At 39.6% G+C, this 24,748-nt stretch overlaps 1 protein-coding gene and 1 pseudogene across 3 annotated transcripts in view; both read right to left on the bottom strand.

Moving 5' to 3' along the window:
* Positions 1-24,748, bottom strand: part of TRPM6 (transient receptor potential cation channel subfamily M member 6) — a 165,930-nt gene that overhangs the window by 67,524 nt on the left and 73,658 nt on the right. For all 3 annotated transcript variants that reach the window (XM_073878071.1, XM_073878072.1, XM_025891664.2), the window contains 10 exons: positions 22,702-22,873; positions 17,448-17,616; positions 16,259-16,382; positions 13,123-13,195; positions 12,907-13,007; positions 10,270-10,404; positions 9,173-9,226; positions 6,037-6,177; positions 2,213-2,347; positions 770-1,050 (listed from right to left, as the gene is read on the bottom strand). In XM_073878071.1, the coding sequence (XP_073734172.1) occupies positions 770-1,050; positions 2,213-2,347; positions 6,037-6,177; positions 9,173-9,226; positions 10,270-10,404; positions 12,907-13,007; positions 13,123-13,195; positions 16,259-16,382; positions 17,448-17,616; positions 22,702-22,873 (1,385 nt within the window). The remainder of the gene's footprint in view (positions 1-769; positions 1,051-2,212; positions 2,348-6,036; positions 6,178-9,172; positions 9,227-10,269; positions 10,405-12,906; positions 13,008-13,122; positions 13,196-16,258; positions 16,383-17,447; positions 17,617-22,701; positions 22,874-24,748) is intronic.
* On the bottom strand, positions 2,918-4,313 carry LOC112838673 (F-box only protein 15-like; annotated as a pseudogene).

The following is a 24,748-nucleotide window of genomic DNA, read 5'->3' as shown; positions in this document are numbered from 1 at the left end:
CATACTACACATAGCTTGGTTTGGGGCTCCCCGACAAAACCAAATAAAGAATTATTTGACAGAAAAGACTGTTCAATATTGAGTAAGGAATGAAGGGAAATCGTGGGGCCACATTTTTAAAAAATATTCTAGAAAATACATAGATGACTTAAGTAAGAAACTACACGTGGAGACATTTTCTGGGAGGTTGTTTTCTCTAAAAAGTAGACACTGCTATTCTCCAGAACTTTTAAAATCACAATTAGACATTAGTTTTTATGAATTCTAGCTCCCCTTCTTTCCTCACTATTCTAATGCTTGAGTATTCAAAAAATCAAAACCATTTCCAACTTTTCTATCTTTTGCCATCATGCCCTGGTTTTTTGGTACATAATACATTTATTTGCTTCCCTGCCTGAGAGGTACTAAAAGTAAACAAGTTTTCATTTCACTTAGTGTCAAAGAGTTTCAGAGTTGGAAGGGACTTTCAAAATCATTAACTGAACCTTCTAGTGAGGAAACAGGAGTCCCCAAATCTGGCCAGCTGAGTTGCCCAATTATTAAATAGCTGGATGAGGACCAGAAGCCAGGTCTCCTGACTGGAGGCCACCTCTCTTCCCTTGATTCCACAAAGCGCCTTGAAATACCTAAAGACCCTGATTTATGGGAGAGCCCAGGAAATGCTGGGCAAGTCCACGCATCTTACAAGTTCTAAGGCAAGGGAGATAAAAGTGTCTAACCATTCTAAGAACTGTTGATGTTTAGTATGAAGTGAAGAGAAAACTCCTACTTTGAGTAATTTTTCAGCTCTTCTGAGGCATCATCCATCATGTTGCTCTCCTTGGCTTCGTGGGCCATGGCTCGGTAGAGTTTATAGGCAACCACTGCCTTGACCGTTGCCTCCTCTCCATGCTGCCAGAAGAACATGGCCATCTTCTGCCTTTTCATTAGCACAGCCCAAACCAGCAGGTCATTGTAAGGGTACATAAAGCCAGTGGACTCAGGGTCATCTGATATGTTTTGTTCTTCTTTTGACTTCTTCCTTGATTTATGAAGGACTACGGACTTTTCCTGTTGGAAAATAAAATAGGAATGGATTCCCAAAGAGTCAGATGCATGATATTTGACCTAATGAAACATATCCGGTATCCTAAGAATATTTTTTAAGTCTCTGAAAAGAGATGGAAATAACAATACAATTTTATAAACCAGAAACCAAAAGTTTAGCCTTTAGGTGATCTATTTTTTGTTGTGTCCCATAGATCCAGGGTCCACACACTGAGATAGCTTGTGTTCATTCAGCACAACTTGAAACACTACACCTTTGGGATAAACTCAATAACTACATGGCAATTTTCAATTTCTCAAGGAAATGGGCTGAAATAACTACTGGATAAATGAGAACTATTAAAAAAAAAAAACTCTAACCTCACTTTATAAATATATTATCTTTCCCTTAGAAAAATGTCACTAGCATTGCCAACATGCATCCAAACTGATTGGTTTTAAATTTCCTTTCCTTTACTCTGATTATATTCCTCTAGTAATAGTAATATGTAATAATGCAATACTATTCTCCACCAGGTAAACTAACCCTTTACAGCTCATCTCTAATGTCACTCCCTAACCCCCATGTTCTTCTATATCACTACGTATGTATTTCTATTTCAATATTCATCATCATACGGCAATATGTCTATTACTTTTGGGGAGAGGGGGATCATTTCTCAGTCATTATTATACCTTCTCCACCCACCTGCATCCCAAGTTCAACTAAGCACCCAACATAATGCCTGGTAAATAATAGGATTCGATAATTACTCTTTTTAATAAAAGGAGATAAGAGAGAAAATTATACATTTCCTCTATTTCTGTAAATAAAAGGAAATTTGTATCCATTGATGGTGATCAAGGGTAATTTTATAAAATATCCTTTCATCCTAGGAGCTATGGAAAGCAAACCTCTTTCAGCCAATAGAAATTATTTATATAGAGACTCTTGAGCAAACACATTCATGCCAAGAGGAAAGTGGGACTCAGGTAGAATGGGGAGAGGTGGATTAACAACATTGCTCACATTGCTCAGTTGTTATTATGCTGTTCACTTGCACCCATCTGTTTACGGTACTTATAACTGGCCTATTTGTAGCTCCCTTCTCCAGCTTTAAATGAAGAAATGGTCTAGCCTGCAAGAACAATTTTATTTTCACACCTAAAAAGAAATAAGTGGTACCTTGAATTTGTAAGGCTGGGCAGTTCTAATGAACTGGGAATGCAGCGTGCTTTCTGCAGATTCATTTCTATTTCCTGAGGGGCGTCTTCGGTGAAGAGGGGTCTGGGAAAGGCTTTGAGCAAAACTGGTCACTCGCTGGCAGTAGTTATTTTATTTTTAAAATAAAACAAAAAGGGAAAAGAAGATTATCATGGTAACAATTAACATTTCATTTCTAGACAGTAATGAAAACGAAGTATTAATATTGTATCCCACCAAGGATCCAAAGGTTCTGTCTCTAGCCCATGATCAGTATTTAATTACCCAACAAAAGCCTCTAACGATCTCCTACTTATCAAGAACACTGTTATTTCCTAACATCCTAGAGACCATGCTCTTTTGTTCTCTATTATACATCTGCATTCCTTCTCTATGTGGAAATTCCATTAAAAATCAATGGATTTTCTATACCTGAAACAAGTTCAGAATAGGCAATAAAGATTCACAGTTCTGATAAGAAAAAGTTCCCATTCACAAACAACTCCCAGGTTAAGTTACAAAGTTATGGAACTTCTCCAGATGTTATGCATCATCACTGGAATTCCAGTGATCAGGCCCAATAACAACATAATTTATTGCTTATCAGCATGAAGCTTTCATCAATGAGACACTAAAAGCTTTCTTAAAGGGGCTGATATAAAAATGGATGATACAAACCATGGGCTTTGAGCTACTTTATTTTTTGAAATAAGAAGGCATCGAACAGACTACTGCTTTATTTCAACTTCCAACACCAAGAACAAAACGAGTTAGTCCAAAGTAAACAACCAGCAACAATAATTTGCCACCTCCTGCTAATACTTAGTATGTTGTCCCAAACCAGTGGCTTATTTTTGCTATCCTCAGGTAAAGGACCAGGCTGACGACGAAGTAGTCTGTCTCTTGAACCCACACAGCATCGTGCGCATTTTTCCTTCTGTGTCCACACAGTCAACATAGTAAGTCTGTCCCAAGAAATGAGGACCGTCAGAGGACCCAGAAATCTCATACAAACCAGGGAACTGAAACACCAAAAGCGTTTTCCATATTCATCCAAAAGAGTTATGGCCATTATAGATCAACTCTTTACACAGCCATTGAAGATACCAGTTCTCTCCTTGTTCCATGTTATTTTTAAAACTTACAACAAGCTTCACATATCCATTTTCAACGTATCCTTTCCTGGTAAAGAGATTGAGAAATGGGCCACACAGGTAGAAAATTCCACCACTGTGCATATCAGCATGGAGTTGGTAGCCACGCAGTCCGTATTCTGGGTTGTCATCCAAAAGGGGGCTTTGCGGAGGGAGCTCATAGGGGACAGTGGCTGATACTAATGTGCTCTTTTCCACATGGTGATGGAAATGAAGATTTGCTGTAACAAAAGCCAGTTCTTCCTCCCTCTTCCATAGCCCTACCAGGAGGCCTGGGTGTAAGCAGAAGATCCAAACAAGTCTGTCCCAGCCAGTTGTGGTGGATTCAGTTAAGTTAACTCAGGTTGTACTTTGCAATTAAAGAATGCCACCAAGGTCCATTTTTGGAGGGGGTTCTAGACTGAAAAAACTGGTGTCATACCACACAAATCTAAGGTTGACAATGTGGCTAGCTGTGGCCAGTTTCGGCCATACCACATAATGGTCACTGATGAATCATTTATGGAAAGGTCAATGCATTCCATGATGTACTCTTTTCCACGTTTCTCTTTCAATATAATTACCCAACCTAAACCAGATATTCCGAGGGCCTCTTCGGTTTGAACTGGAAGGTCTGTGTAAGGGTTGACAGGTTTCAGAATCTGAGCTAGCACTACTTTTACAGAAGCTCTTTGTTTTTGTGACAGATTCTTTCTTCCCATACCCAGTTTCTTTACCCACGACCAAGAGTAAGTTCACAGATACAGCGGTCTTCTCTGCTGAAATAAGTTTCCAATTAGATCTTTAGGTGAAAAGGCAGTTGAAGAGATTCTGATGCAAATAAAATGGTCATTGGCCAGATGATAAAAGCGCCTATTCACTCATCCAGTACACAGCAGGGTCCCGGCATCCAAGTGGGAAAAGATCTTCAGCAAGATTTCTGAAGGCATACTATCCAGAGACACAGAAAGGTTAGCAGATGACTTCTCACAGTGCTTCCCCTGCCTCATACACTGCCTCATGGAAGTGCTGCCCATGGCATATCTGAGGCCTGGCCCCTTTCTGAACCCAGTGGCCAGCCAGTGGCCTCCCAGGGGATGCCCTGGGCTGCGCCGAGCCCACGGGGCTCAGCGGCAAATGCAGCGCCTGGAGGCCACGTCAGTGCTGCCCAAGCTACTTCATTTACTCATTTATGTTAGTTTGCATTTTATGGATATAAATTAGACAAAGGAGTGATGGGGTCCGGACTTCTAAAAAATATACTCAATTTATTATCATGAGTGTTGTGATACAGAATTAATAGCATCATCAGTAGTGATCAGGACTATTACTATTAACAGTTACTCTGTACCCTCTATGTTCCAGGAATATGGGTTTTCCGGGTATTATTTTATTTAATCCCTTTGACAAATTTATGAAAGAGATATTATTATTCCCATTTTATAGATAAGGAAAGTGACATAGAGAGAGGTTAAGCTTCTCACTCAAGATTTCGTAACTACTAACAAGCGAAACTAATACTCCATCCCAAATCTCTCGGGACTCCAAACCATGTGTTGGTAACTGCTATGATCTAACTTACTACAAGACTTCACTAATAGACTCTACTTCACTAGAAAACTGTCAGAGAAATGGGTAGTAATTTCTCACCATTTCAAAAGAAAAAAAGCACTAGAGGTACTTGCCTAGCAAACTCCCCACCGGGCTACACCAAGGGCACAGTCGGTCCTCATACCTGTCACAGGCAACCTCAAGTGCATCACCATGCCTTTGAAATCTCAATGAAGATCATTTTCTGTGAGATTTGAGTTTCTTTTTGTTTTGTTCTTTTATTTCTTAAAGACAACTTGGGCTTTTACTTCACCTGATTCTTTAAAGGTCAAAAGTGGCTTGATATTCCGGACTCTTCCTGGGATCCCATCCCAAACCACCTTTCTAGTTTCATCCTTCACAACCTTCTAGCACGTCGCTGCCAACAAAGGGCTCCTTGTCACTGTCACTGATGTCCACAGCACTGTGCCTTTCACTGTCCCTGCTCTTCTCTCAACCCCAATGCCCCAAACTCCCTTTTCTAACCCTTCCATTATCCTCTAAGAAGAAAGGCTCTCTTTGGAAACAAGCCATGTTTTCTCTGCTAATCAACCAGGCAGCAACTCTGACTTTACATTCCTAGACTTTCGAAATCTTGATGGAAAATAAAATACGTACAATGTGTATTTTTACATAGTACACTCTGCATGCATTTTCCAAAAGAACCCCTACACACCTGTCCCAAGTTTGTCATCTCCAGGTTATGGACTACTATGAGTTTCGAGATGGAAGCCCATTAGGCTTTTGCCTTCTACAATTTCAAAAGGAAAGAGAAGAACTGGTCATCTCTCCCTTAAATCCTTCTCAAGACATTACTTCAATGTCAACATAGCACACACTGTATCCTGTTCTGTATGCCAGTTATTCATAAGTCTGTTTGCTCTGAGAGTTTCTACACCCCTGGTCTTTATGTTCATCCTATGCCAGCACTGTAATTTACATGCAGCAGAGACTCAATAAATGTCGATAAATACAAATGTCCATTTTAGAAGCTATTCCCATCTAAACTTCCTAAGCCATTTTTCTAAAAGTCTAACTCCTAGTTATGCCACAGTTTACAAGGGTACTTATCAATCGTGGTACCTTATGTTTTCTGTAGAGGTTGTTGTAGAGGGCTCTGAAACTTTTTCTAGTATAGCTGCTGCGATACGCTCCACCAATGAGGTATTCGATTACCAATCCAATGTCGATGAGTGTTATTCTGTAGCCCGAGAGAAGGGCATGCTGAAACAAAACCATGCAACATATTGTAACTTTCAGTTCCTGTTTTGCGTTTCCTTTGCCATCTGTTAGAACATAACCCAATCAACTGCAGAGGTAGACTCATACTTTTCAAGCATCTTTACAAACAAATCCATTAGGGGTGCCTGGGTGGCTCAGTTGTTGGGTGTCTGCCTTTGGCTCAGGTCATGGTCCCAAGGTCCTGGGATCGAGCCCCGCATCGGGCTCCCTGCTCGGCGGGAAGCCTGCTTCTCCCTCTCCCACTCCCCCTGCTTGTGTTCCCTCTCTCGCTGTGTCTCTCTCTGTCAAATAAATAAATAAAATCTTTAAAAAACACACACACACACACACACACAGAAAAACAAACTGATCCGTTAATGTGACCAACCACTGATAGAGGCTGCTTGTTGATAAGGAAAAACAAACCTAGCCTTAATGTGTTTTTAATTTCACAGGAATCAAGTGTGTGCTTATATTTGTTCATTCAACTCTCTTTTTTCTCTTTCTCTCATGCATACATATACTTTGTAATAAAACACACTTAAATATAGTATAAAAGATTGTTTTTAACTGGAAATTATATAACTATTACAACAGAAGTAAAATCACTGGAGTATATCGCCAAAGTGTGCCATTTTGACATATTATTTTAAATAAAAGTTACTTAAGAGACAGCCTGTACAAGAAGGACACTCAGACCCTCCTCTGCTCCCCGAAAGCAGGAAATAACTCCCCCATGTGAAAGGTGCCCTCCTTGTCCCAGGAGGTAAAGAGACATCTTTATCACCAGAGATGGGAAATTTAAAGCAGAGAAGGCTGTTTAAGTGACCCTTGTTACTTTTTACTAATTTACTACCCCAGACGAAATTCTGTTTAGAATTCCTTATTAACTGAAGCTCCCAAAGTTTTCTTTGTCTTGTCAATTCTTCACAGATTTATTGTCTTTTTGTCTGAAAAGTATAAAAACTGCCTGCCTTGGTCGTTTCTTGAGGTCTCAATTTCATCACTGGGACTCTGTGGGCACACGATAAAACTTTGTGTTTTTTTTCTCCTGTTAATCTATCTCATGTAAAATTTAATTCTTAGGCTAGCTTGGACTGAGGAAAATTTCTTCTTCCCCTTCATTATACTGAATGTATGTGATCCAAAATTAACATTGGCTTAGATCTTCCATCTCTCTATTGAAATGGCTATAGCACTTTGCACTGTGTTGACTACATCATACACAAAATGAGAATATGGAAGGAAGTAGAACAAATAGAAATAAGGAACATGGAATGTCAGAACAAAATAAGATATCAAAAAATGAGGTTGTGCCAAAACAAATGCTGTGGTTGGCAAGAGGGCCGAGCAGCAGATTTCCAAGTACATGGGTCTTAGTCTAAATGAAGATAACTCTGACCACTTAAAACCCGCCTTCCTACCTCTTCATAACTGTTACTTCTCAACTACCATTCACAGTACATTTTTTTCATTAAAGTATAATTGACATACAATATCCTATTAGTTTCTGGTATGTATCTTAGTGATTTAATATTTTTATACACTATGAAATGACCCCACGATAAGTCTAGTTACCATCTGTTGCCATATAAAGTTATTACAATACTATTGACTGTATTCCCTAGGCTATACATTACATCCCCATGACTTATTTATTGTCTAACTGGAAGTTTAAACCTCTTAATCCCCTTCACCTATTGAGCTTATTACATTGATTCATATATGAATCAATGTAAATACATTCATAATTTACTTTTCTCAAGGAACACCGTAACTAATGTTCTTTGTTGCTACTAGTTGAAAGCATAGGGGCGCCTGGGTGGCTCCGTCGTTAAGCGTCTGCCTTCAGCTCGGGTCATGATCTCAGGGTCCTGGGGTTGAGCCCCGCATCGGGATCCCTGCTCAGCGGGAAGCCTGCTTCTCCCTCTCCTGCTCCCCCTGCTTGTGTTCCCCCTCTTGCTGTGTCTCTGTCAAATAAATAAATAAAATCTTTATAAAAATAAAAATAAATACATAAAAGCATATTTAACCTATTCTATTCCTTTTTCTTCAGGTTACTGTAAAGGAATCAAAGTTCAAGGAAGTAATAAGGAAAATCATCTTGATCTGGCATCAATCATGCCAACTAAATTTACATCAGCAGGGACACTTTTGCTTACTTCTGATTTGCCAACTAAATGTCTTCCTCTGTGGTCCTTTTATTCTGGCTCTCCAAGCTAGTCAACAGAGCCAGAAAGCCCACACTCTCTCCGTCAAGATACCAGACTTCCGTGAAATGAGGAAGTACTTTTAAAGTGTGCCATGGATGGAGTTTACTCATGGGGACAAACAAAGTCTCTCCTAGTTTCCTGCAGATGTGAATAAAAGTTCTTGGTGACTAAAAGAAAAGGAATTAAGCATAAGAGACTGTTAAAGGTTTGGTAACTAACAGAAGATGATTTTAAGTCTGATCTAACTCAAAGTTCAGTGAAAACACCATGAGCAAAATATGAGCAAGGTTATAGAGTAGTGGGATTCATCCTGGCTCCCTACAACAAATGCTTAGACTCACAAAAGGAGGTAGGGCCCCCAAGCCATCGTTCACAGTCAAAACAATAACAATGAAAATCATGTAGCAGTCCTCCAATAAACATGACAAGACAAGGAAATTTCTTTATTTTCATCAAGTATTATCATCATTGGAAATACTGTTGTATCATGTTGAGGTAAAGTTCTGATTGAGAGTTTTATATGTCTCCGATTCATATTTTATAAGAGAAAATAATCATTAGTTAATGCCACAGACTTGGTGGATCAAATCTTTAAAAATATAAATTACAAGGAAACAAAAGAATATGGTTTGGTGATGAAATTGCTCAGAGCCCCAGGCAAAGAGGGTAGGTAACTCACTAGAAAAATCCAAATCTACATTTTACAAAGCAAAATCAGGCAATGCCTCAATCACAAAGCTAAGACAATACACAAACAAATTTGTACACATTCATAATTATGTTACCTGTTTTACATCTTGGACAAGATGATGCAAGAGCATATTAGTGGGTCCTTGTTTCTGTAATAAAGAAGGAAAGAAAAATGTATTCCTTTTAATTACCATATACTAGGGGGAAAATATTTTATTTCAGAATGCACAAATAACCCAGAATACTGAAAATTTTCTTCAGCAGCTTTAGTAATGAAGCTTACCCCAATTAATTGTAAGTTATTTCCTAAGAGAAGATATAATTAGATTGAAATATTTTTCAAAGATGTAAAAAAAAAAAAAAAAAAGATATATATGTGTAGGTAGTAAAAATTTACTTAACCTTAGTTTTTTCAAGAGACAAAAATAAATTTTAAGTCATTTGTAACTATCCTTTATCATATATAAACTACACCATGACAAACCCCATCACATAATTACATTGCATCAACAATTACTTATTGAACACTCCTATGTTCAATCCAGCTTTCGAGGGAGTCAGTTAAGAATGTAAGTACTTTCTTCATAGTTTTTACAGTCTAACTGAAGAGAGGGGGGATTTACATGAAAAACTAATTATGAAGATGTGTGCTCGAAAAGAGTTGCCAAAAATTTGTACCGTAGGAATAGATCACTGCAAACTGGGAGTATTCAAAAAGACAGGGCTTAAAGGGGGCTTTCAAGAAAAGGTAAGATTCAAAGGACAAGGAACAACATTTCAAGAAGGGTGCTTGGCTTGAGCAAATGGCGTTTTTACAAAGGGTTTACGCAGGAAAGCAGAATTTTTAACACTGGCTGTAGGTCGAGATGCTTCCAACAATTCAGTAAAAGCAAATTGTTCTTATTCACATCATTGGCTTTAATTATGGTCTTACTGTTGTGTTTTCTTAGCTTAGTTTATGTTTCTATCCTGTGTAATTAATTAAAATAAGAAACGCAGAATGACCATAGGATAAAATGGATTTGGTAAGAATGTTTGTCCCCTGGTTGAGAAATCGGTCTCTCTCTAGGCTATCTTTGTATTTCAGTATTCAAGGAAACTTGAACATTCACTATTTAGCTTAAGCTAAATCTTAAGCTAATTAATAAATGAATCTTAAGGGAGGCAATTGATAGAATACTCCACGACTCACTGTGTTATAGAGCTCCTCCAGTCGGGGGATGGTAAGAAAGCGATGGAGGTTCACTCCATATTCTATTAAGAGCTTCACAAAATCCACTCGATCCATTACTAAAGCATCTAACATTGCTTGTTCCAGGGCACCAGCCTTCAGAAGGTAGAAATACATGAGAGATGGAGATAATTAAGAAAGAAGTTTTTTTAAAAAGTAGAAATAACTAAGAATTATAAAGATCTGAACCCAAAACCATGCAGATAGAACCATCATAAAATACAGTCTTACTAAGAAATGTTCAGGACCCGATTGAAGAAATAACGAAAAGTGAACTTGAAGGCATAAAAGACACTTTAAGTAAATCCGTTCTTGTACCAGAAGACTGACAAGTGTAAAGATCTCACTGCTTCCCAAATTAATGTACAGGTTTAATGCAATTCTAATAAAATCCAAGGTTTCTTTTTTGTTGCTGCTGCTATTTTAACTTGCCATGTTTTCACTTCAACTATACCCAGTTCCTGAATATATACGGGAAATTAAACACACTCATTTACTTTTACTCTGACCTAAAATTTTAGTAAAATTATAGTAAAAAGTTTTTTTTTTTTTTAAAGAAATGAATCCACAAGAACAAGGGGGTCCAGGAGTCACATTTTGGAAGCTGGAAAGCAGATGGGCAAGTGGTAATTGATTTAGCAGTCCCCAGAAACCCAGAAGGTGAAAGTCCCCAGAAACTTGAAACTAGAAAAAAGCTAAGAACCAAACAAATCTATGCCACAGAATTCTGGCAGCTCCAGGATGAAATAAATGTACATATACCGAATCCCTAATGTTGAGATCTTCCCCATCATCTTCCCCCATTTGACTTCCATTAACACTGGCAGCAAGGTTTTTCCTTATCCAGGCAGGGGATTGGAGGATTCTTTTCTGTGAAGGGACTAAGAGTAAAGGCAGGAATATGCTGTCATCTCAGGTCCCCCCGACAAGCGGAAGCCAGATCACTCCTCTGTGAAGCTCAGATCTACAGTTAAGCTTCACCTACAGGCTCAGGATTTCTAAAGAGCTTTCTCTCCTCCACACTTAAATAAAAAGTCCAGAACAAGCACACCACAAAACACCAATCGGTAAGAATCAGACAATGCAGGAAGAAGAAAAATTCAAAAGAACTATCATTACCATCCTCAGTGAAATAAGATATTACATTCAGGACGCTTAAAAAAGAAAGAAAAAAAGAAAAAAGACAACAAATTTGCTCGTAGAAACTAAGAGTATGCTACCAGAAACAAAAAGCTCCATGTAAGGCATGAAAATTAAAGTTGAAGAAATCAACAAAGGAAAACTATGGAAGATAAAAGGAAAAAGATAAGATTAGAGGAGCAGTCCTTAGGTCCAACATTTAAATGCTATGAATTCCAGAAAGAGAACAGAGAAAACAGGAAGGAAATTCCCCAGCATGGAAACCCATGATTGCTAAGTTGAAAGCATGTGCCCAGCATAATGGATATAAAGACTCACAATAGCACACAGCATTGTGAAATCTCAAAACACTAGAAAGATATTTGTTTGAACTTCCAGAGAGGAAAAAAAAAATGGTCCCAAACAAAGGATCAGAAAACAGAAACATTTTTACTTCTCAATAGCAGTGCTGAATGCTAGCAGCTAAGCATTCAAAATTCTTCAGGATAATTAGTCCTGATCTTTTAAAATATATCCAAACATATATGTTCTCAAAATGTTTATCTTCCATGTTCCCTTTCTCAGAAAGTTACTGAAGGATGCACCTCCTTAAAATAAAGGAGTGAACCAGGGAAGAAGATGACACGGGATACAGAAAACAGGTGCTCTAACACAGGAGAGAGGCAAAGGGAATCTCCAATATGATGATGGTAGATCCCAGCATGACAGCCCAGAACCCGGAGCAGCAGGTAACCAGTCCAGACTGTAGCAGGGAGGACACGACCACAGACAGAAATATTGAGAAATCTCTAAAATGAATGAATCAGAAAATAACAATATGACTTGTCATTTAAAACTATGGAGATTTATGTCAATACAATAAAAAAATGTTAAAAACACTTAATTCTTGTGATCAGCAGGGCAGAGAACTACTGTTGTTTTAGAAGCCTTTTAGTACCATTAGATGTTTTAACTAACATGTATTAGTTTGACTCAAAAATAATATACCTGTGATACAGTCACAACTGCAATTTGTAAAAATGAAATAATAGTGATTATCAGTAGCACTGTAGATAACTTTTTTCTTTCTGCTTTTCTGTTTTCACTTATTTCTACTGTGAGTACGTATTACACTTTAATGCAAAAATAAGAAAAGCTTCAAGTTTCAAATAACAATATATAAATCCAACCATATAAAAAAAATAATAAAATATCCTTCCATTCTGTCTTTCTCCCAACTTCATTTGCCAGTTTCAATTAGGCTGCAGAGAGAGCCTGAGGGAAAAAAATGATTTTAGGGAGGCAAAGTTGATGAAAGAAATGTCTCAGGTATCCCTGGGCACCAAGCTACAGAGAAGCTACCTCCACACCCATCCCAAACCAATCTATCTCTCCTCCAATTTTTTTCTTTGGACCACCCCCCCCAACAAAGCCAACACACAAAATATTTTTCCCCAAATAACTTCATTTTCACTATACCTTCCAATGCTGTCCATAAATTAGGATGTGTTTCTTGGCAATGTCCATTCTGTCCCAAGCCATTGCCAGATTTAATTGTTCTGATGCTGTTAAGTTTGTGCCTAGGTTAAAAGAAGGCAACAATCATACATCTTATTTAAAATATCAACATAAAAATTTCCATGGAACGTGAAAAGAGGAAATGTGGAAGAGATGTAACCCTCTTCAGACACTCACCCTTGAGCAGAGCTGTTAGGATTGCTAAATCAAGGTCTTGGGACTCCTCGGAATCAGCGTCAAATATGGTAATCTATGACAGTTGAAAAATAGGAAGCCATACATTTTGGGAACTAGTAAAGAAATGTTTTCAAAAAGTCCCCACAAAATGCACTCTAGAGCTAATGAGTTGAACAAAACAGTAATGTAAAAAAACCACAGAGAGTTAATCTTCTTGATTAGTTACTCTCCCAGGGTAATGGAGAATTGTGAACACTCAGGGAGAAAAAAAGAAAACCCTCAAGAAATCCATGTACCCTATAGGAAACACATGATAAAACATTACTACACTGAATTTATCATGGATACACTAGAATGAAGAGAAACTCAGTGTCACTTCCTAAGGAAAAAGAAAAAAAAAATCATTCCTTTTGAGGAGATACCATAGGACACCATTCTGCTCACCTCACCTTAGAGACTAAGATATTTGCTTTTTTAATGAGAGGTGAGCCCTCAAAGATTCATCATAAAATAAGTGAGGCAATTACAATGCACCCAATGAACAAGTAGAAAGAGCAGGACATGTCTCCTGCCATGAGACTAATTTTTGTAAGACAAATAAGGATTTTTATTTATGATTGTAAAAGTGCCTGGGGGCTCAAAGATACAAATGTAGGGACCCGAAGGGGTACGTGTACCCCAATGTTTATAGCAGCAATGTCCACAATAGCCAAACTGTGGAAAGAGCCAAGATGCCCATCGACAGATGAATGGATAAAGAAGATGTGGTATATATACACAATGGAATATTATGCAGCCATCAAAAGGAATGAGATCTTGCCATTTGCAACGACGTGGATGGAACTGGAGGGTGTTATGCTGAGTGAAATAAGTCAATCAGAGAAAGACATGTATCACATGACCTCACTGATATGAGGAATTCTTAATCTCAGGAAACAAACTGAGTGTTACTGGAGTGGTTGGGGGTGGGAGGGATGGGGTGGCTGGGTGATAGACATTGGGGAGGGTATGTGCTACGGTGAGCGCTGTGAATTGTGCAAGACTGTTGAATCACAGATCTGTACTTCTGAAACAAATAACGCAACATATTTTAAGAAAAAAGAAAAAGAAGAAGATAACAGGAGAGGAAGAAAAGGGGAGTATGTCAGAGGGGGAGACGAACCATGAGAGATGATGGACTCTGAAAAACAAACTGAGGGTTCTAGAGGGGAGGGGGTAGGGGGATGGGTTAGGCTGGTGATGGGTATTGAGGAGGGCACGTTCTGCATGGTGCACTGGGTGTTATGAACAAACAATGAATCATGGAACACTGCACCAAAAACTAATGATGTAATATATGGTGATTAACATAACAATAAAAAAATTTTTTAAAAAAGTGCCTGGGGGCTCGATCGGTTGCGCGCCCAACTCTTGGTTTTGGCTCAGGTCATGATCTCAGGGTCTAAGATAGAGCCCCACGTGGGGCTCCACGCTCAGTACGGAATCTGCTTACAATTCTCTCCCTCTGCCCCCCCCCTCCTCAAACAAAAAGAAAAGGTTGCCTGCTGTTAATGAATGTATCTCAGTCTTTCTAAGTGAAAATATGTTTTATATAGTACAGGGAACTATTCAACAAAAAGAGCCATGTCTGGCAAGCCCAGATATACTACTAACTAGCCAGTCTGAGGGAAACATCTTTAGATGGGGATTTCTCATCCACAAGGTGAGAGGAACCCACTAAATAATCTCTAAGGTCCCATAAAGGTAGAAAAACTATGCTTCCACAATTCAGGTATTGGTTCCCTCCAACTATGTGCATGAATAAAATCAATTCTCATTTATGCAGGAGCTGAGGACCTAATTCCTAAGATGTACAAAGTCTTCGGCACCTACTCTAGTCTCCTTTTGGTCATTACACCCTTCATTACTCTCTTTGATGACAGGAAGACACAAATATAATGGTGATCTCTTTAAAATGTCCGTTTCTTATTGATTTCTACAGGAAGTATCAAATGTAGTAGACCAGGTACAGGATTTCAACTCTGAGCCCATGTGTCTATTTTACTGTTCTGTAACTGCATGACTCTCAGAAAAATCACTTAAATTCTCTAGGTTCCAGCGTTGGCATCTCTGAAACTGGAATAAACAATCACTGCCATATTGAACTCACTCATGGGGCCACTTCAAAGTAAAAAAAATACATCTGAAAACATGTTGTTAATTGTAGACATGGTCGTTATTTTTGTTGTTATTGGGTCAACTGAAACTAAGTATTTATCACTATGTTTAGCCCTGCTTTGTCCAGCCTAAACTGGTTCAATTGTTTATTTTTGTGGGTTTTTTGTTGTTGTCATTTTTTTGAGGCCAGGTGCTTAAGTATTAACAAAATCTTGAATGATTTGGTCTAGCCTCTGAAATCTGGAAAGATCACTATGAATCATGACATATTTGCACATTTACTAGAATTGTTGGCTTCATCTCATCTAAGTCATTGAATTTTGATCAAAGTACCCTAAAACGCTAAAATCTTTTCCTGAATCTATGTTATGCTCACAGCCCCAGAGTTTGTGGCCTCCATTTTTGTCCCAGAGTATATTCTTATACTTCCCATTGTTCAGTGCGTCCCCAAAGATCTCCTGTGGGATGTACTCAGATGTTATGATGCAGTCACCTAAGTCAGCAGACTGGACTTAAGAGATGGAGCTATTCTTTTACCCTCGGAAAATATTTATGTGTGATCTTCACTAAATGTGGTCACTTTTCTGTAATACTGTTATACTAGGTTTTTTGTTTGTTTGTTTGTTTGTTTTCCTAACTGCAGTCTAAAATTTGAAGCATTGTGGGGAGGTGGGCAGGGGAGGGAATAAAAAGCCAAGTTTATTCAACTAAGGGTCAAGTTCTACAGAGTTATATAACAATCAAATTAAAACGAAAAACTCCTTATTTTGGGGGTGCCTGGCTGGCTCAGTTGGAAGAGTGTGTGACTCTTGATCACGGGGTCATGAGTTCAAGCCCCATATTGGTGTAGAGATTACTTTAAAAAATAAAATCTTTTTTTAAAAAACTCCTTATTTTTAAAAGTTGTGGAAGTAAATATTACCAATGATGCAAATTATCAGTTTTAAAGTTGTTTGAGTTATCAACTCATCATACTCACAGAATCCCTGTGTACCATACACTCCATTAGAATTTGAAAAAGGTGCTTAGACTGTTTAAGACTAAAGTTGAAAGTGTTCTGAATCATGCAGATGATCTCCTCCTTCACCTGAGGACGTAGGGCCCTGAGAGAGAGAGAAATGGTCATGACTTGGCACAACGCAGAGGAGGGAACAAGCCAGCAACTTCAGGGCAAGAGCACCTGTGGGTCCCATCTGACTGAGAACGTTTCCATGGACAGTTCTGCTCTGAGAGCAAGCGGGCAGGAAGCAGACGGGAGCAAGGTACCAGGCGAGGCCAAATCTGAAAGCGAGCACGGGTGGACCTTTCCATGATCCCGGAAAGAATGCACTCCGGGGCAAGGTCCCCGAGCTGACAGATTTCCAATACATGTTTACTTAAGTAAATCGGTGGGGTCAATATTTTAGTTCATAGGCATTATATTTACTTACACAGGAGAAAGACCACACTTTTTGAAATTGGAAAAATCACACTAGATATAGGGATAGCTAGAGAAAAACGACCTTTTTATTTGAAAAGGCTAAAGAATTAAAACCTTAGGGCGCCTGGGTGGCTCAGTCAGTTAAGCATCTGTCTCAGGCTAAGGGCATGATCCCAAGGTCCCAGGATCAAGTCCCACATCAGGCTCCCTGCTCAGTAGGGAGTCTGCTTCTCCCTCACCGCTGCTCATGCTCTCTCTCTCCCCCTTTCTCTCTCAAATAAATAAATCTTTTTTTTTTTAAATAAACACAACATATATTAATGCCAGTATGCTGGTTTCCCCAATTCCTGCTATTTTTACTAATGGCAAATGAATCTGAAGGTGATCTGGGGCCAGCACTGGTCTCCTCACTCACTGCAGGGTGTCTTCAGCTTTATAGACCACCTGCAGGAGCATCTCCTCCCTCACTCCCCGGTGGAAGTGCTCCCCCGCCCACCCGCAGCAGCTCAGACAGGGTTCAAGAGCCCCTGAGAGAGGCAGGCCATTCTTCGGCGAAGGAAACAGCAACTTGCATCAGCGGAGGGCATTTGGACATTAATCAATACATATAAAAATCACCGAAAAATTAATTCCAGTCTCAATCTCTGTCCCCCAAGGATATGTGGCCCACCCAAAAGCAGAGCTTAAGAAACTAAAATGGAGGAATACATAGTTACCGTGGTTTCAAAACTGAGGGTCAGCAACTCACCCTTCATCTGCTATGTGTTTGTGGGTGAAGGCCAGGAGGTCGGCGGCCCTGCCCGTGCCGTCACACACGACCACCGGATCTTTGTCCCTCACAGTCTCCCACACCGCGAGGATGACATTGGGACCTCCTTCCACCACCAGACCCACCACAGGCACGCCTTGTCTTGAACCTATTTCAGAGGACAAACCACACCAAAGTGTTACAAAGATGCTGGCTGATCATCCATTTTGCTTTCCGGGACACAGGTCTTTCAATCACCCCAGACACCGGTTACCCGAGCTCACCCTTCCTCCTTCCTTGCCTCACTCAGGCTTCCGTAGTTCAAGGCCAAGTCAGAAGCTTGCACTCTTAATAAAGTCACAGAAATATGGTGAGAGCATCTTCAAGCTTTCCCCCGTTAAAAAGGTAGCTAAAGGTTTTCACTAGTTAAAAAAAATTTTTTTTAAGTAGTCTTCAAGAAATTTCTACTTTTCATTGCGGAAAACTTCAAACATATCTCGGAAAAAAAAAAAAAAAAAAAACAACCCAGAACGATATAATGGATCCCAATGTATCTATCACTCACCTCCAAAACTGATCAACATTTTGCCAATTTAATCAACTTCTAATGATGATTATTTCTAAGAACAAGATGGGATGGGTAACTCTCACAGACTTTTACATTTCAACATATTCCATTTTTCACTGTTTAAATTTCTTATCACAAGTATACATTATTTTATTAAAGTAAGGGGAAAAAAAAAGGAAAGACCACAGAGTCATTCTTCTTGAAAAGATATTAAGTGGAAAAAAAGTTACAGAATGATACATATAGTAAGATCCTTTTTATATTTTTAAAACCACATACATGAGTATATGTTTTATATATGTTTGCATTATTTATATTTATGTATATGTAAATATACTTATTATATATACATACCCACATATCCATTTATTTATATACACACACACACACACACACAGAAAACTCTGGGAGGGTACACATCAAACTATGAATAATGGAGAAGGGAGGGAAGGATTTGGGTAAACATTGGAAAGGGACCTTGTTTATTCTATAGACTTATTTGATTATACTTTTATGCCACACATGTAGTAACATATTTAAATCCATATTTTATTTTTCAAAAGCAGAAAAATCAGCAGGCAATACCACACTCACACCTGGGCATCAGAGGACATTATCCTGGGCCCCAAGTTTAACAGTCCTCCTCTGGCCATGCCCCTCCCCTCACAGTGAGGCGTCTACAGGACCAACGTTTGAGGGAAGCCTGTACCTTCTGCCCTACTTACTAGAATGCCACAGACCCCAAATTCCTGCTTCCAGGGGCTGCCTGAGCCTCTGTCCCAGATATGTCCTCCCTCAGGACACACTTGCCAATGACTCTGAGGTAGAGCTCTACGGGACAGGTGGGTAGAGCTTGGACATACAGGCCGGGGTGTGCACGTAAGCACATGTGTGTGACGGCCCTGGCACAGAGGGATGGGGCCAAGGGCAGGAAGAGAAGCAGAGAGCAGGCTATGTGTAGGCCAGGGCGACAGTCCCGGCTCTAGCTCAATACTCCCAAATTTCCAAGATGCTGAACTCAAACCTGGCCTTCCAGCTATATGTACAAATGTAAAAGGATAAAATTCTATATAGTTTGTTAGCTTGATTTAAAGCTTTTAAATATCCAGACATATAATATGTGGGCTTTCCTGTGTGCCCTTGTCCTGGACTCTACAAATGTTTGGTAGGGTGGGAGTTGGGCGGGGGGGGGGGGGGCACCTGTTAGCAGGTATCCAAACACATAATTCAGTCTATTTAACTGCTTTGACGTTCTACTTCTTTTCCTCTTCCACAGACTTCCACCTCATTATTTTCTCCCTGTCACTAAAAAGTGAATCTAAGATATACCGATTGGCAGTCATGGGATTCCTCTAATAATATTAGCTAAATGAGATGAAGAAAATGATATATTAAAACATAAAAGTAATAGAAGAAAATTCAGATAAATATTCCATTAATCATAAAATATTGACATGGATGGAAAAAACTTTTTAAGAGAATCTCTTATGCCTTATATAATAAAATACTATGCAGCCATTAAAAATATGTTAAACTATGCTTGCTGATGTGGAAATGCATCCTTGTTTGGTGGGAGAGAGGGAAGACTACAAAAGAAGCATGGATACTATATGAACCTAGCGTTCATTTAAAAAATGCTGCTTTGTGTGTAGAAAATTTCTGAAAGCATATATATGCATATATATATATATATGAAAAAGTTGACATTTAGTTTTTATTGTGAGATGATGGGAAACCCTTCCTTCTACTATATGCTATTTTTCCTTTATCTGAATATGAGAGTATATAGCACTTTCATCATCACAAACAAATTAATAAGGATAAAGAGGAAATTCAATTTCTATTGGGTAGGTCTTTCTTAAAGCAATAACTAATTCCCACAAAAATAAAAATATTTATGATTCTTTTCTACAAAAAAGGATCTTACTGATGCTTCTCATTAAATTTGTTTAAAAAAAGAAAAAAAAATTGTCCAGTTCTCGCTGAGAAATCTCACTAGAGAGCTGCCTCTACCCTTGGGCCCCAGGGTTAGGCGTGAAGACAATATCATGCCTCCAAATTACAACGTCCTAGGATGGACATCCCAGGAAAGCACTGTTCTCCACTGACGGTTGGATTGTGAAGAGCTACAGAGGCATCTGATCCTATGCTTTCTATCCTCAGGGGCTCAGGAACGGGTGTTGGCCACATTTCAAATGGCTGAACCCAGGAATTCCTAGAGCAACTTCATGATGTCGGGGTTTTTGGGGTTTTTTTTTTTTTCTGTAAGTACTCTTGGCCAATATCAAGGGTTTTCCAGGGACTCTAAGAAGTCCGGCTGAAAAGAAATGAAAGAAATCAACAAAATATTTAAGTATTTTCATTCCATCCAAATAAATCCTTTTTAAGCAATACAAATTTGATCGAAAGCTTCCCTAGTGAGCATGGTAGGCATGAAGATCAGCTTTGATACATAAGAATTGGGGGTCTGTTGGGGACTTTTGCCTCCCTCCCTCCCTCCCTCCCTCCCTCCCCTCCCTTCCTTCTTTTCTTCTCTCCTTCTTCTGTTCTTCCTTCTCCTCCTTCTGTTCTTCCTTCTCCTCCTTCTCTCTCCTTCCTTTCTTCCTTTCCTGTGTGTGTGTTGGTGCCTTGCTGTTTTTGCTCCTTCATATTGGTTCTCCTTAGAATAATAAATGTTACCAATCCACTGGAATGGGCTCCACATTCTTTTACGCACAAAGTGAAACTCTCCAAATAAACCCCAAGTTTCAAGATCTTTGAAAGTAAAAATGTTACTTGATGCTCTATGCAAGCTTCAGGTTGTATGCATCCACATATGGAGAATCGGCAGGGAATAAGACAGACAGAACTTTGCTCTCTTGGGGCACACGTTATGATGCTGTATGAAACGCCTGAGCAATTTCTGTGGTGAGCATAAGTCAATAGAGGCAACAGGACATTTCAGGCAATTGAGAGTTCAGACCTTTAAAGGAAACCTCCCTGCAGGGACTCTTGCTCAGGCCAGTCGCTGACCTATCCTCCGCTCCTCTCCTCTGGGGGTCTCCCTTCCCCCCACCCACACCCACTCCACAGAGGACCACATACCTGATCCTCTCTCCCCTTTCCTTCCCTAAATGAGCCTCCAACCCTCATTCACACTAAGCTCTAAGTGACTGGCAACAATTGCCAGGGCCCCTCCCACACACACCCCCAAAAGGAGATTACACCTGTATCAGAGGAGGATAAAAGGAAAGAAAGTATGATACTGAGGGCATACTATGCACCCAACACTATCCTAGGCACAGCAAGCCTACATTATCTCAATTAATTCTCACAACAAAAGTTAGACCATTCCTTCCCTTTTATATTAAGAAAACTGTTCAACAGATGTTAACTCCCTTGGCCAAGATCATAGACAGTAGATGACACAGCTTTGATCTGTCTGACCCACATTCTGCTGCCTCAGGAGATCAAGGTAAAAAAACTCAAAGGACGTTCAGCATTGAAGGCCAAAGCCAAAGGCTGAAGAGGACTTGAGCCTCCCAAGTGCGTTGGCTCCCTTGTCTTCTGCCCCAAGGGTGCGAATATCTTGTGCAAGATTTAACTCATGGAAAGAGCCAGAAGCCCACTTTCTGCTGCCTTGGACGAAAAGTCTCCACTTCTCCAGGCAGCACCTCCCTTTCCATTTCTCTACCCAAGGATGTTTGCTGATTCTGGCCCTCCCTTCCCTTCTCCCTCCTACAGATACTACTGTTAAAAAAGAGACAAGAGGTCCAAAACAGAGTCACTTGTGCTAAGCTCCACATCAGCAAACCAAGACATAATACCTGACCTAATTGCAGTTGCAACCTCTCCCACGAACGTAACCTTTAACCAGTCAGTCTGGAATTACCTGGTTGGCACTAGTGAGGTCATCTGCCTGGTAGGACGCCCACGCCCACCCCACCTTCCCCCAGAGGAAGGTGATCTTGCCCAAAACAATCCACTCCTTGTTAGAAGAACTCCCTTGCCACACCTCCTTCTGCCTATAAAAGTCTTCCATTCTGTCCAGTTCCTTGGAACTCCCCTCTCTCTATCTGCCAGATGGGATGCTGCCCAACTGATGAATCACTAAAGAAGGCCAGTAAGATCTTTAAATTTATTCAGATGAATTTAGGTTTTTTTAACACTACCAAAATGGCCATCTCAAAGCATCATGGAATCGACACACAACACTGAAACCTTCAAAGGTCCCTATTTCTAAAAGCCCTGTATGGTTTTAATGCTTCTCTATCTGGGGCATGCCACCATACATGAAATGCCATCTTCCCTGATGGTCAAACTCATACCCCCACTCTTCTCAGGCCAGTCTCCTTACTGCTCTTCTGTCAGTCCCATTCTGGTGTCAATACCCCCCACACACACACACACACACAACCATCCTCCACGTGTCCTACCCTATGGACAGCTGGAGGCTATGCTAAAGTCTCCACTGTTGCAGAAGGCCTCTTCTGATTATGCTGTCCCCCAAGACTTCTTCCTCTCTCCTGTCACCCACAATTCCACACCACCTCCCATCCTGCTTTCTTCGGGCTGTGGGTTCACACGTGTTAATTTAAGGCAGTGACCAGCTTGGACCTCTCCACTCTGTATGGATGACAAAGGAGTGCCTTTCTCCATAGCAGCCCCCCCACCAGGCCCTGGTGGCTGAGCCTCTGTGGTACTCACAGCTGTGTATTTTCTGCAGAGAGAGGTACTTTTCCAGGTTCCTCCTGAGCTTCATCTCATTTCCATACTTGCCCACAGTCCCATCATCGGACAAGATGAAGTGGGAATGCATGCTGTTGAGTGTGGTGAGCTTGCTGAGGGGGTTGCCCAGAGTCTGGTACAAGCACACCACCTGGAAGACAGTGGAGAGAAGAGAAGGTCAGAGTTCAAGGTCCTTCTCTGGGCTCACCTGCTCCATAAGGCCTGTCCATGCATCATGGAGTTCGTGCCAAGGTTAGTAAGTACTACTTGCTACCCAGAGCAGTGTTTCTCAAGCTATCTGTGGTGAAGGATCAATTTGTTTTTTTAAATCTCCCATCTTTTAATGGATTGGTATATGGTCCTACTATGTGTAACCAGTATGCGGCTCATGCTACATGAGAGTCATGATACAAGTTCAACAACTCTCCCACATGCCATGCTCAGCAAGATAAGCCCACTGGCCATATGCTCAGATGTCGCAGCATTTCCACGTTGCTAAAAATGGTTCTAAATATTTATAATTTCTGTACTTACCTTGCCTCAAGATTATCAAACAGTTCAAAAAAGTACAGTGATACACAGACTACATCACTATCCAAAAAATAGGTCTTTCAATAGACCTACTCCAAAATAATGTGATACCACTTTTTTTTTCGTATTCCAAATGGAATGGAGAGTAACAGCCAATCAACTGAATGGAGATCCATCCATTTAATATAGAACATCCAGATCTTTATTAATATTTGTGGACTCTTCCTTAAGCTACTCTAATTCTTATTTGTTTTTAGAGATAAAAGCACAGTATTTGGAGCCAGAGGGACCCAGTTTAAGTCCAGACTCTTCTACTTCCTAATTTTAATTCGGGGTAACTCTTATCTCCTTTCTCAGGCTTACTTTGCTCATGTATAAGTGAGAAAAATAATTCCTACAGCAGAGGGTCGCTCTGAAGCGTAAAAGAAATAATGATGGGAAAAGCACTACAAACTTTATCAAACATTAGTCTTTAAAAGTTACCTTGATTAATTCCTAAACGCGACACTGACACCAGAAACCAAAAAGAAAATAATTGAGAGATTTAATACTTCTGAAGTATCTTATCACAACAATATGATTTTTTATAAAAGCAAAAAATGAACAATAGAGGAAAGGTTAAATTATAATATTATTAAAGTACTATAGTACAGTAGAACATTATCAGGCATAAAAAATCAGAATGCACTGTTGGCCCCTAGAATACAATTTCCCACTAAAAAAAAAACCAGCCATTTCTCAAGGAGCAAAAATATACACAATTAGTCCGGAACATTTTTTTATACTAAAACACAAAGAAGCAATGAAAAACAGCTATTATTGTGTTAAAAGGACTCAGGAGACAACTTGAAAAGTTTCCACTGGCCAAAATGGGACAATCTGAGCGTAATTAAGAGTAATAACTAGAATAGATGAATTGAAACATATTTAATATTCGATATGTTTCAATTCATGAACCAAAAAAAAACTCATTGTTCTTGTTGGAGGCTGATAGATAACGAATCATTGCTTTGAAAGCTGGAAAATAAAGAGAAAGAATCAAGCATTTATTCTGCCCTTTCCCATACAACTGTATCACAAGGTAAACCAAAAGGTTGATGAGAAAATGTTTCTTTTATAGAGTGTTTAAGCTAATAAAGAAAGAACACTATAATTAAATATCAGCATTTGCAACTCAGTTGAGATCATGAATCTAGGCAAGGACATCATAAAAAGAAAGATGATCATAAGTTACAAGGGAAGGACACATCTCTCGTGGCATAAACTTGCACAATAAATCTGGTATTTGATCATACCTTTGGATCAAACTACAAATTTACAAGAAAGACAAGAAACAAATAAATACCCTAAGCCTTAGTATAACAGGCGAAATCTGCAAAATCCAAACTATGGGAAACTCTTCAGGAAAAATGACCTAGTTCTTTAACAAATTAATTGCACCAGAAGAAAGAGAGAGAGAGAGAGAGAGAGAGAGAGAGAGAGAGAGAGAGAGAGA

This window comes from Callorhinus ursinus, unplaced genomic scaffold (genome assembly GCF_003265705.2).
Source record: "Callorhinus ursinus isolate GAN/ISIS: 27379988/994484 unplaced genomic scaffold, GSC_fseal_2.0 scaffold28, whole genome shotgun sequence".
NCBI lineage: Eukaryota > Metazoa > Chordata > Mammalia > Carnivora > Otariidae > Callorhinus > Callorhinus ursinus.
This window is presented reverse-complemented; position numbering and strand designations above follow the sequence as displayed.